This window comes from Ruditapes philippinarum, unplaced genomic scaffold (assembly GCF_026571515.1).
Source record: "Ruditapes philippinarum isolate M1 unplaced genomic scaffold, ASM2657151v2 ctg11730_1_1_1_1, whole genome shotgun sequence".
Classification (NCBI taxonomy): domain Eukaryota; kingdom Metazoa; phylum Mollusca; class Bivalvia; order Venerida; family Veneridae; genus Ruditapes; species Ruditapes philippinarum.
Window position 1 is genome coordinate 3978 of NW_026853427.1, and position 14192 is coordinate 18169.

The window sequence follows — 14192 nt, forward strand, 5'->3', positions numbered from 1 at the left end:
ATTGACCCCTTTTTGCGGTCAACAAACCTAAAAATAGAAATACCTTTAGACATCTTCTCCTACTAAATTAAATGATGGATGATCACCACAATTTGTCTGTAGCATTCTTAGGTAGTCTTTTATCAAATTTGGTGATTTTGATTTGATTGGCCTCTTTAAGGGGCCTCTAGAACTAAAAATAGAAAATCTTTAGACTCTTGTCTTACAGAACTAATGGATGGATGATCACCAAACTTTGTCTGTAGCATTCTTAGGTAGCCTTACCAAATTTTGTCTGTAGCATTCTTAGGTAGTCTTTTATCAAGTTTTCTCAATATGAATTTATAGTTTCATTAAAAAAAAACATGGCTGTTTTTTATGGAAAAGACCAACTTTTCTTGGGCTGTAAGAGGGAATGCAGCTTCCCATACATAGTTTATTCATTCTTTTACCCAAATTAGATATATTCAGTAAAAAGTTATTTCATTACATTTCATTGATAAAAATATTTCAATCAAAGTTAAGCATAGTATATCTTTCATATTGAAAGGGAAATGTGTACACATTATGCAATTTTTCTAAGCTGGGAGAAATTCTTAATGTCATGACTTGTTTGCAAGGTCATGTGCTTTGTATCTGAACAGTAAATATATAAGCACATTGTCTTTCATTTAAGACTTCACTAGACATTATTGCACTGTGGCAAAGTGTATTTGTATAGAAAAAAATTATGTCTGGTATTTATGGACACTGTTGAACCTGAAGTTTATGTGCAAAATTGAATTTTTGTAGCAGTTGAGCTGTAATGGATATTATTGAAACCACTTCACCAACTATCTTGTTTTTAATGGAAAGACTTTAAATTTGGACCAGGATGAATTAAAAAAAATGTTGTCCAAAGCTGTAACTCCAAGCATCTACACCTTATATATTTTGCACGTGACAATTTGTGTATTCATTCACAAAAATTATAAAAAAAAATGGTACACTCTTGCAACATAGCTATTTTTAACAACAATTATAGGTAATATAAGTTTTTCATTCATCCTTCAAAACAAGAAAGTCTCTCGGTAACAGAAATCGATGAAAATGAACATTCTAACAACCCAGCTCAAAACTTCAACTTTATATTTTCATACATTGTTAATGTAGTATCCCATTTAAGAAACACAGTCTGAAGTTTCCTCGCACAAGTACAATGGTATAACTTCATAATACATTATACTTAAGACCGATTTAAATAACTGATAATACATTAGTTTACATTGCCTGCCTCTAAATATTGCGACTCATTAACTTGTGTTACATTTATTATATCTTTGACAACACATTCACAAATGCTAACAAGGTAATATAAAATGTATTTATCATTGCTCGTCTTGAACTGCCTTATAACACATTATTGTGTCCATTAACCGAATAACATATACACAGTAACTGTTCATTATAGGTCACTACACGAAATTTGTTTGCATTGAATTAGTTTTTTGTATGACCTGGAAAGTGTTCTATAACATTAAACTCATATGATATGATCTCTAGCATTACGCTGAGGACCTTGGGCGAATGTTCACATTGTAATCTTGTGGACGCCGCGTCAGTCCAAATATTCCCTTAAACGAAGGTAATTCTTCATCGCTTGGGGCTTGAATATCTAGTTTTTGTACAATTGTTGTCACATACATGAATAGCTCCATACGGGCCAAAGTCTCACCGAGACATGACCTTGGCCCGAGTGAAAACGGGATAAGTTTTTCAGTCCCAGTTATTGATGTCTCACTTTCGTTTAGAAATCTTTCAGGTCTGAATTCTTCAGGCTCTGGAAATATATTTGGATCAAAATGAACTGAGTATATGTTAGGTAATATTGTAGCATCTGCTGGTATTTTGAAGCCTTGGAATACAGTATCATGTAGGACGGCATGCGGTACAGAAAGAGGAACAACGCTTCCGAATCGCAGAGCTTCTAGGATTGTTGCTTCAACGTACGGTAATTTCTCCTTGTCTGACATGGAAGGTGTTTTGTCTCGAGGAAGAACTACATCTATTTTATTTTGTATTTTCTTTTTAAATGCAGGGTATTTGGTCAAAGCAAAAATTACCCACTTCAATGTTGTAGCAGTTGTTTCACTACCGGCAGCCATCAGGTCATGCAGAATAACCCACACGTTTTCTCTTTGGAATGTTTTACTAGTTTTCTCAGCTGCAATGCAATAATCCATAAAACAATTGTTTTCCCCAGCTCTATAATTGTCATAGTTAGGTTTGCAAATTTCCTCAAAATACTTGCTGTTGAGAATAGCAGTAGTGTCTCTTACTTGTAAGCCGAGTATATCTCCTGGTAGGTAATAGAGAAATGGAAAGCAAGCATTTAATGTCTGTGTTTTAAGATGACGTTTAAATGCTTCATCAAGTTTGTCGAGATACCATATGAACTTTTTATCTTCGTACCCGACACGACGTCCGTGTATAATACCGTAAATGATATTTGCAAAACTCAATGTCATTAGCGATGATAGATTTACTTTCGTGCAGTTTAAACTACTCAGTTTCTCTGTGAAGTAAGTCAATTCCTCATTTATTCTGTCTTCTAAAGTAAAGCCAGTCTTCCGAAAACAAAGCTCACGGAAAGCTTGTAAAATAAATTGTCTAAGTTCCTTCCACGACTGACCGTTCCCAAACACAATAGCAACACGGTTTTCTCCTCGTAGTTGATTTTTCGGACGTTTAGAGAAAACTGTCCCCCGTTTTACTAAAGCTTCGTGTATTGTATCATAGCCGTTGAGGAATATTGTCAATTCTGACCCTAAATACACTCCAAATATATCTCCATATTTCCTACGTAGTTTACCAAGACTGTCAAGTGTATCTCCGCCAATTAACGATCCAATGTTTCCTATTATAGGCCATCTATTTGGTCCTGGTGGAACATTTTTGTCCCGTCTTGTTGTTAGATATGTTATCATGAATATTACAACAGCTACTAGAATTGTTCTCCAGTTTTCAATGTCTAGACTTAAAACATCCATCTTTTAAATGTGATAAAATATTTACAAATTATTTGCCCTTGAATATGTTATCTTTATTAGGTCAACAATTTAAACACACTTGAAGTTACAAGTTCAACTAAAGTATAAGCACGTTTACGACAAAGATAATGCGTTTAGATGAATATTTGTTTAACATTTCAATCTTGTTTAATTACGAGATGTTTCCATGGATTTTATAATGTACATTTTGATGTAATTGAATACTCGTAATGATTAAAATAAACAGATGGTTTGGAAAGTATTATCTACTGTTTTGAATGCCAGAATAACCATTATGACTTATCACCTTTCTATAATGACTCGTATTACTGTATATTACTGTATAATTAAAAAAGCAGAAACAAAAGTATATTGTAACTATACCTGTTTTTAAACACTGATGCCTTGATTTTCATACTTATCTTTTAGCAATTATAATAGTTACGAATTCTTGTTAAATTCTATAAACGGACAAAGAAGTAGCAATTATATTACAGTTAACAATTCTCGTTAAATTCTCTAAACGAATAAAGAAGTTTCTTTATTAAACAATGAACGACCTCAACAAAAGTGTGTTACTATTAGATTTTAATAGTTTGGTGCCTTCTGGGTTCCCTACTTGGGTGTGTCTGGGGGCTGCTTCCCGTGAACGTTGCCTTTGCCTTGTTGATCTTTATTCTTGTTTTTTATGCAAAAAAAAAAACGAACGCGAAACCTAAACCACACATAAAATTCTCTAAAATCTTAATTTCTTGTTACATCCTTTAAACCGATAACGAAGTTTCTTTGTTGAACAAATTAAACTTCAACAAAATTTGTTGCTGTTATATTTTTACATTTATTTCTTTTCAGAAGAATATTCTTCCAACATTTGGCTTGTAAAGATTTAACTATTTGAAAGATCAATATTGCCAAAGCCATATAAACGTAATATGAAAGGAAATGGGTCAATCAAAAGTTTTGCAAAAGTACATAAAACTTGGTGTCTTTCTGAACAAACTTGAATGATGAAGAAAACGCTGTTCTATAGGGCGTGCCGAGCTAAAAGAATTTAGAAAAAATATCTAAAAAATTGCTAAATGCCATATAAATTGTCAATTTTGAATATGCCAAATGATACAGACTTATTCAAAATATTGTATTATTAAACTGTGGAATGATCTTTGAACATAAAATACTATTTTTATAGCGATTATATGCACGTATTTGCGCTCTGAAAATGACGTCACTCGTTAATCTATGTAAAGATTAATTTGTTCAGGGTACAATACTCTTGGTTATGATTTTCGCCTAATATTTCTCAATTCAGTCCCATGTACTAACCTATATACGTTTTATTTTTATGACCTATAAATGATAAGTTAATGAAATCGGATTTGCTAACTATTCTGATCAGCGGCGAAATCACATTATCTTTAAGGAATCACATTCACCAAATTTCAACATGAATTATGAATATAAAACTGTGTCATTAATTGACTTGCTTATAACACAAGCCTTACGTTAAAGGCACATAATGACACAGAAAGGGCAAATATTGTAATGTTTTTAATAATGACATGTTAACTGCTTATTATCTGAAGAAAAGAAGTGTGAATGTGACAGAAAAATATAAATAACTGTTATTGTAGTAATTGCCAAAAAGCAGCAACAGAAGCAAAAGGTAATTTAAGAAACTAAGCAATAACTAACGTTTTAAGAAAATATACTAGGACACAAAATGTTAAATGGTTTTGAGAAAAAAAAACACATTGAGCATAATGTGCCTTTAACTTTAAGACTGCAATTATTTTTTTCCATTTCATTTTAAATGTTAAACGGGCTCAATCAAAGCGACCATACAACAATATTTAAATTTTGCCCTTTTAAGGCTTTTTTCTCTATTTTATCTAGAAATCTACCGAGAAAACACCAACAACAAAAACCTTCGTCACTGACAACTGCATACGAATACATGTAAAGAAATGCATTAAATTCTCATTTTGTAAGGAGTTTATGTTTATTAGCCTATATTTATATTTGACGACAACATTTATTATGGTGTAACTTTTTTAAGAAAAAAGGTTGTTTAGTACACAGCAAAGGCATAATTTACGAGCTTCTTCAAATAATAATGCAGACCTTTTTATAGTGCAATATTAAGATAAAAATCTCTTTATATACAGAAGATATATGTTTTTGTTTATTCTGAGATCATCATGGTTAATTCATCATGACCTTCCCACAATTGATATACAATACCTAATAAAACTGTAAACTCTCGATGCTTCAACTTAAAGTCAGGAAGAAACTAAGGTTATCTGTGATTCGACTGAACAATGAACAATTATATGTATCTGTGCTATGCAGGCTTTATAGCCTCTGATCCCCTTTCAAAGTTCCATTTTGTTTAGTTCCGCCCATTGTTTTCTCGTTTAGGGTACAAGCATTTTGTAATTTGGGGAACAAATGCCGCTTTTAATGGAATGGTACTAGTGTGCCACATTGATAGTTACATGATCTCGGCCGTATGAATACATCTGCGGACTGTTTCTAAATTCAAAATAAATTTTACCATAACATATTTAAAATTTTTTTTTAAATATTAAGTTGCTGATTTACATTCTTATACAAAAAAGATTTCATAATGATGACATCTGATATTTTACGTTTTTTCTCAGTGATACCAAAACTGACAATCTATTAACTTAACTTAATTTGATTCTGATATGTTTTATTTTCTTAGCCAGATAAATACCTATTTTATTCCATAAATGTTGTACTACATGACATTACCAGTACATGTGTTCTAGGGTTTCAATGTTCATATTCCAAAAATAACACGAAATTGATTCTGCTAGTTTACATTGGAACAATAGTTTTCAATAAATGTTATATTCTGCTTAAGCCGGCGTTCGGGGGCATGAACAGTAGCATAACATTTCCAGTAATGTCCATGAACAGGCTCAATCAAATCAAGCCTGCAACATTTTCAATTTTGCTATGTTAGACCTTTTTAGGATTTCTATATTTCTCTCTATTATGTTATGGTCATTTAATATAATAAACCCATTATTAATACTTTTTAAGTTGCTTTGAGTTTGTCTTATATCAGTATAATGCAGGCATTTTAAAAGAACATGTTTTACTATGTCTCTGTTACATAATGGACATATTCGGTCGTTAACTGTAAGTCTTTAATATCGAATACTTTTTAGTGTGATTGACGCGACTCAGCGAAATTGAGCAAGTGCCGATCTGTGGAAGTAAGCAAACTTTAATATAATCCTCACTTTCAAAGATGAATTTAATATTCCGGTATATTCGCAATTTATTACTTCCAGTCCTTTGTGAACAATACAACCCATGTAAGGATTCAATTAATGAACGTTTTCTACCTCAATATATACTCACTGAAATGATAATTTTTGAACAACTCCTTTACTGTAAACTGCTAGTTTCTAATTGTCTTCCAGAAACAAGTTATATAATATTTTATTAATTCTTGTATCTGACATTTTTGACAATCTACAGAACAAGTGTACTACACATTTAATTGTCCAGAAAAAGTTTGCTACCAGCCCATGGCACCTGCAACAGAAAGGTTAGGTGTGTATTTAGCAGTTCCCATGAGAAACATGACACTGTTTTGAAATACATCTGTCTAATACCCCAAATGGCATCACTGTACACAAAAACTGACCAAACAAGGGTGTATAAACAGAAATGGCATACCACCTACTGCCTTGAATTTTACAACTAATAATCCCTGTACCCTTGCTGCTACTTTTGAATACGAACTAAGCAGTCACTTTATAATCTAAAATTCATTCAGAATCAGCGCAAGGTAGGTATACATCTAAATGTATTCAAGAACTTGATCATTGAATTGAAAAATAAAACGACATCGTTCTTTTAGTTATGTTTATCAGCAAGTGATTATTTCTTCAACATGTATGTAAATAATCTATCATCAAATTGAAAATCACGTTCGTTCTTTGCAAGATGACTGTAGTGTCTACATATATAATATCATTTACTATTATCAATTTCAATACCCATACCTAATGCATTTAATTTTGTTACGAAGTAATTTATGTAATCGGAAGGGCTCCTGAGGTCTTCCTACACCAGTGAAGCCGGAAAGTCGCCATATGACCTATATTGTGTTGGTGCGACGTAAAACCCAACCATAATAATGATGATAACAACTAAAAAAGACGAGAAAAAGAATATACCCTTTATGTAAACCACAATTAATACCAAACCAATCAGTAGTAAAGTGACATTACAGCTATAACATTTTATTAATTACTCCCTTTCCAGCAATACGGTCCAATACGTTGGATCGGTCGATTTTATCATAAACCTTTCAAAGATCTATAAATGCGGCGAACGTAGGTTGCCGTTTATTAAAGTCCTGATTCAATAAATGAATGTCAAACTTGCCAGATGATAAATTGTAGTTCTCCCCTACCTAAACAGTTTTGCTGGATATTTGATGTAAGTATATTATTGTTTTTCAAGCATTTTGAAAGCCTATCATTTAAAAATAGAACAATAAAGCATATTGTTGATGCTCATGTAATACCTCTAGTACCTAGTGTCTAACAAATAATTATCTTTCGGTATAGGGTTGATAATTTCTTTTCACCAGGCTTTATTGTGGACTCTATGTCACATATGAATACAGGTATTTTTTAAAAAAAAATATTTCAATCAACAATTATGATACGATATGCAAGTGCCACGCATCCCTAAACAACTACAGGTGCTAGTGTTAATATTTTTGAAAGGTGGAGATCCATCGAAAGCAATACAAATAAAACACAAAAAGGTGAAAATAGCAGACCCGGTTTCAAGATTGAAAATAAACCTGAACACTGACTTTTCAGCAGTATTTGATATTTATCATTCAATCATTCTTAAAACCAAAGCTTGTCAACAACGTAAATGAGACATTCGGTTTTTGAAATGTTATCGTATCCAAACACTAAATTTTGACTGTGGTAATATCCAACATATAAAAAACCGAATTGTAGGGACATGAAAATCGTGTAATCTGTCGTGTAAATTTCTCAGAGACGGTAAATATTTAATCCTCAAGTCTACACCATTTGTGATGATAGGCATTACAGGCTTACATGCCTGATAGTAGTATATACTTTAAGATTATATTTTAACACTACATAAAACAACTTAAGTCTTTTAAACTAGTATCAGTGTAAAATAGCCCACAGCTCTTAGTATGGGGTTATCAAGCATGCGCTTGCACGCTGTTGTATTAAATAAATGGGTTAAAGTATCAAAAATCTCAATAATCGTTGAGTGTTTGGAGTTTGTTAGCTTATATATAAACTGCTTTTTTCGCATGAAGTCAGTATTTGTATATTTTTATCATAATGCAATATATCTGGTATTCCACAACATCATATTAATATTATTGTTCTCTGCAATATTAGACATTGCTTTAAAGGAAAATGTAAAAATATACATTGTATATATTCATTTAAGTTTTGATTTTGACTAAAATGGTTGTTTTAGAAATATGAGTTCAAAGATCATCAACGGAGAATGGCATTCGCAGCCGGTATAGTAAGCCACAGAACAGGAAAAAAGACGAGGACACAAAGGTATTACAGGAGGTATTTTTCTAAACGGATATATGGATAATATTGTTGTGGACTTGTCTAGATACAATGTATTAATTAGCTTTATTTCAATGAAAGGCTTCAACTATTACCAATAACACTATGGGTTTGATAAAATACTGTATGTGATTTATTGGAATGAAACTCATTTCCTGAATTGATAAAGCTATACACCGTTAGCTCTTCAAGTTTCCTATATCATATTTAAGAGAATTGTCCAAACAAATCATAATCAAATTAAACGTTTACAGTTAAGACCGGGAGTAATTGGATGGTACAGATATAGCGTTATTTAGGTTTCAAACATCCTGGTACAACCCATCTAATAGAAGTTTCTAATTATGATAAACATATCTAAAAAGAATTTGACTACACTAGAACAAAATTTCATATTACCATGCAACAAATACTTGGAATATTATATCGTATGGTTGTGAAAATGACACTACTTAGTCATTGTGCGTTATTAGTCATTAATATACATCTTTTTATCCATTGTGTGTACGAACCTATCAGTAACGTTTTGTTGATCAGGATAAAATAACATATTATGTTCGGACGAAATACAGTATAAATCACAAACAATACACTGCTTTAAAAAAGTACAATCTCGTAAATCTGCCTAGAACATTTGTTCTTTTCCTCAAAATGTAGAACTTTGGATTTTAACTTTAGCTATTTTTTTTTCTTACGGCATGCCTAAATTAATAAAACGCATGTAAGAGGGATTAAATTTTGATCAATTTTTGCATTCTGTAATAATACCCAATAATTTAATCTGAGCCGTTTATTTAAGATATGAAAATATTGAGAAGCTGGATTGACATCGTAGCCGTCTGTTGTAAATTATCCAGCTTTAAAAGGCGCTAAATCGACTTTACACCCACTTATTTGTTTCAATACATTGTAATCATTTATACATGTAGATGTTTTTTATAACATGTTATAGCAAAGATAAATTGCAGATGGCATATTAACAGTTTTAAGCACATACAGATAAATAAAGATTATGTTTCATAGATTAATTGCATTAAAATTCCGTAGATAACAGTTTTCCAGTAATTATAGTTTTATAGTGATCTTACATTCATGTGAAGAAGTCTTTTCAGTTCAATTTTGACAGTCAACGTTTTATTTTGGTTTCACACCGACACAATAAAAGTCATAATGAAGAGTGTGAATACGTTCGCAGAATCTCAGATGCCCATCACTGCATTATTATAAGCACGAGCGGAAACTTCAACAGATTATCCTTTTGCATAACATGTCTTTTGATTAAAAAGTGCAGAGACCAATGAAAGAAAGAGTGAGTATCTGGTATATTTTTAACAAGCCCCGGAAATCATTGACAACACATAATTTCGAAAAAAGTGTTGCAGAATATTATTCTATTCCCTCAAGATCTGTAAGGTTTGCAAAAGGGGTCTCAGCACGTTCAGCACGTTGTTGCAGCCCCGCCGATACATTTCGAATTACTTTGAGGTCTGAGGGCCATATACTTAAGAAAATCATTACCTACTGCGTTCCTGCGTTACTGCACCTTATCTCCTGGCAACCTAAGTGAAACAACTAACGATCATTTATCGATTAAGTTAATGATACTATAGATTTGTTGACAACTTATTTGTATACCATATTATAAGAAATGTTGACGACTGCATATGCATGAAATTACAAAGTTAAGCGTTGAACATAATTTGATTTGTTTGTAAAATGTTTGCCAAGGAAAAGGCATTTAATTTAATCATTTACACATTTGAAGAAAACTTAGAATATGTTCAGATAGATATGCATATTTTGAAATAAGAATTCTCAGGTTTACAGCTTTAAGGATTGAAAAGTGTTTGATAATTATAAAACAACATCTCGTTTTAAATTAAAATGTTTGAGCTAATGCGTCACTGGAAAACAACAAACAAAAAGTAAAATTACCTCTCCGCGGGAATACTCCTGTCTGGAAAAAGATACCTGACTGTAATATTTACCACCCGCAACAGACAAACTGGTCATTGCTTTAGATGCACATATACTTGGATAATATATGTATGTACATTATATCTGTGCATTAGCAATAGCACAAGTTCCCCGTGCATTTTAGCTGATATTGAGTTAGAAAAGAATATTAAGCAATCAAAAATGCATTTGAAGCTATTTATAATGACAATGTCGACAAATTTAATGAACAAATAAAGACAAAATTTGCATTTATTGGAATACATAAGTTTACTTATGTCCTCCAAGTGTAACTTGTCTGCTGTCTCGCTGATTTAATCTTCGCAGACGGGATTGACAAATCTTTTCTTAATATTTTTTCTCACATGCGTAAAATTTTCATCAATTGATTTCTTTGTTTCATGATAAAGAAGAAATAAGGAAATTGTACTACATGAAATAAAAAGATAAAGCTCATTTACTAGAGCTGGAGCTAGTATTTTGATACTTTTCTGCATGATTAAACGTCCAATGTACTGTTCTTTTTCATATTCCTATTTAAAAGGTGGACTTCAAACTTTTATCTGACGTAACATAAATGTGAGTGGAGTGGTAAAAGTTTTAAGCTTTAAACGCACTTCTTATGTAAGCAAACACAGCTTTGTTGAAGACCTTAAGCTTCTCCGTTGAGACCCCGGAAGAAGGGAAAGCATTTTATGATTGATACTTGAAAGAACGGGAAGGAATATCTTAGTCGTCGCGTAAAACAGTCACTCCTTACACTGATAAGACTGATAACATTATTGATAATATCAAAGCTAGTATTCGAACTCTTGATAATGATATTAATCTTGTTATAGATAAGCTGATTGCATTAAATAACATGATGGTTGTCCGTATAAGCAACAATTAAATACTTATAAATGAGTGTTACAGTCCCCATCTCTTTAGTAATTTTGTCCTTTACTCCCTTAGTCTTATTTCCCTAATTCCTTTACTATTATTGAAACCAGTCCCTAAAAATCCTTAAAAAAATAAAGTTGGGTTGTCCAATGTATTTGTAATTCATTCTTTATTTGTTTATAAAAACTTATGTGTAGTTTTATTGGTTCCTTAAAGCTGTCTTATTGGTTCATTGAAAAAGTAAGTCTTCAAGATGTTTGCACGTATGTCGGCAATGTCGCCCTCTCTTGTAAATCTTTCCTTTCATATTTTTTGCACATATTTTAAAATTGAAGTATTTCTTAATAGGCATATCAAATGATAAAATTTATTCTTGTTTAGAAAGAACAAACGTGTGTGTTATAATGTTATTTAGAATATGTTAGATGTTTATCATCTGAAGAAGTAGCGCTAAATATCATCAAAGTAGCAAAATGTAAACCAAGTAGTATTATAAATTCGATACAAAACACTCAGTCATTAGAACACTACAAATTACAATAAACAAACAGGACAATGAAAATAAAATGCTTTTGAGAACTATAAATGATTTATTTATTCATTTTTTAGGGGGAAAGTTGGGGGCTTAATGGGCCATTTACATGTAAGTTTTTTCAGATCAGTGAAGAAAATTTGGCAAGTCATTGGACAAGGTAAGTTGAATAATAGTGATTGTCTGATAGTATACAGTCAAAAAGTTTGGAAACTTCTTTTATTTCCCCAAAAAAAAATGGTGGTTTTCCTGAAAAAAGAAGTTTTAAACCCATAAAAAAAGCCCAAATGGGTTTGGGATGATTTAGCTTGTCAAATGCCAAAAGAGGAGAGTTTAGTAAAAAAGGAAAATTTTATAGATTGGTATAAGTTTTCCCTTTTAAGTAGCAAAGATTTGGTTGTAAATTTTCCCAAATCTTCAATAGGTCTTACCCCATATTCAGATAGCAAAATTTATTTCCTTTAAAAAATTTTTTCGGTTAAAACATTTTATTTTTAAAAAATTGGCCAAAGTTGTGCCAATTTTATCTGGGGTTAAAACCCGTGTTTTTGTAAAAAAAAGCAAAAGGGAGGGGAATTCGGGTTTTTACTATTTTAATGTTTTTTCTATGTGCGGGATAAAAATGGTATTTTTTTGAAGCTTACACTTTGCGTATCATTTTTTTCCTTTTATGAAAAATTTAAAATTATTTGAGGGGTTTGCTAAAAAAAATTTAATCTTTTTTTGGGCAAATGAATAAAAAATTGTTTTTTTTTAAATTTAAAATACAGATTTGATTTAAAAGGAAACCTCATTTTGTTAGTTTAAAATTTTGAAACCCCGGGGAAATTGCATGCAGTATTTTTGGTTTTCTGAAAATTCGTTTCCCTGATCCTTTTAAAAAATGGGAAATCGCAAAAAATTGCTCTTTTTTTTTTAAATATTTATTTAAAAGTGGTCTTTTTTTTAAAAAAAAACCTTTTCGTTTCAGCCGGGGAGCAATTATTGATGTTTGGGTTTGTTTCCCGGTATTTAAAAAGAAAACGAAAGGTTATTTTGGCCCATCGTAAACCCCCCCCCATTGAGCCAAAATGCCCAAATTTTTTTTCCCAACAAAGGAACATTAAAAAAAACCCTTGCGGATATTTTTTTCTTTTCTGAACTTCGAAAAAACCGAAAATCCCGTCTTCATGGAGTACGTAACCATCAAACGAAATCAAAATTTTCCCATGCCCGTCACCGCCCTTAAAAATAATATGGAAAAATGTTTTTGTTATCTTATTTCCCCAATCTTCATCTCTAAAAATTTTTAAAGAAGGGAGGTGAAAAAAGTTTTTAAAACATTCCTTTAAAAATACAGAAGGTACCCTTATTCAAAAATTTATATTCAAAATTTCCCCCGGGACCCCCTTAATTGCTATTCTGTAAAACCCCTTTTGAAAATTATTTTAAATTATAAAAAAATGGTTTCTGACTTCTGATTTTAAATTTCAAAATACACTCCAAAAACTTGAGACTGAAATACTTCAAAAATTATGAAATTCAGCCCTTTGGGCATTTTTAATACTGGTGATTTTGGGATTTTGCAAAAAAAGGAATTGGGAATTTTTCTTTTGAAGGGACCTAGATATGGGTTCTCTTGAAATTGTTTTTTAATCTTGTCGTGGCAGATTGCTGCATTTATTGATGTTTTTTTAATTCCAATGGTGTCCCCTTAAAAATGGGATAAAAATGAAATAGTTCCCGAAATTTTTTAAAAATTGTTATATGAATTTGACGGCCAAGGGGGAAAGGGCCCCTTTTGATTTTTTTTTAAACCCTTTTGGGGACTGTTTCAAAAATTCCCGGTTTTTCTGTCTTGTTTTCGGGGGCCCTTGTGGTTGCTTTCCCCTTTTGCTCTGTTTTCCTTTAAAAGACGTGGGTCCTTCGTTATTTCTTTGGGTTTAAATTTTTTAATTGTGTCAGTTCTACATAAATCATTTCTGTGTTTTTTTTTATTTCACCTTTTGAAATTCTTTAACGGTAAAATTTCGTTTGGTGGGGATTCTTTTATTTAAAATGTCTTTTTTAAAAAAAGAACTTTGGTTTTGGGCTAAGGGAAAGGTTTGGCTCTTTAACCCGGTTTTAAACCCCCCCGCAGTGTTTTATCCCGCTGCCCTTTTCCAAGGCGGCTTTCCCCCCTGTGTTCTTCGATGTATGTTTTTTGTT

General features: G+C 31.8%; 1 protein-coding gene across 1 annotated transcript; it reads right to left on the reverse strand.

Annotated features, from left to right (window-relative positions):
* Window positions 1–484: 484 nt before the first annotated feature.
* Window positions 485–3023, reverse strand: LOC132736854 (cytochrome P450 2H1-like). Its single transcript, XM_060724075.1, has one exon. It carries the CDS (start codon window positions 3006–3008, stop codon window positions 1524–1526), a length of 1485 nt encoding a protein of 494 aa, XP_060580058.1. The 5' UTR covers window positions 3009–3023; the 3' UTR covers window positions 485–1523.
* Window positions 3024–14192: the final 11169 nt, after the last annotated feature.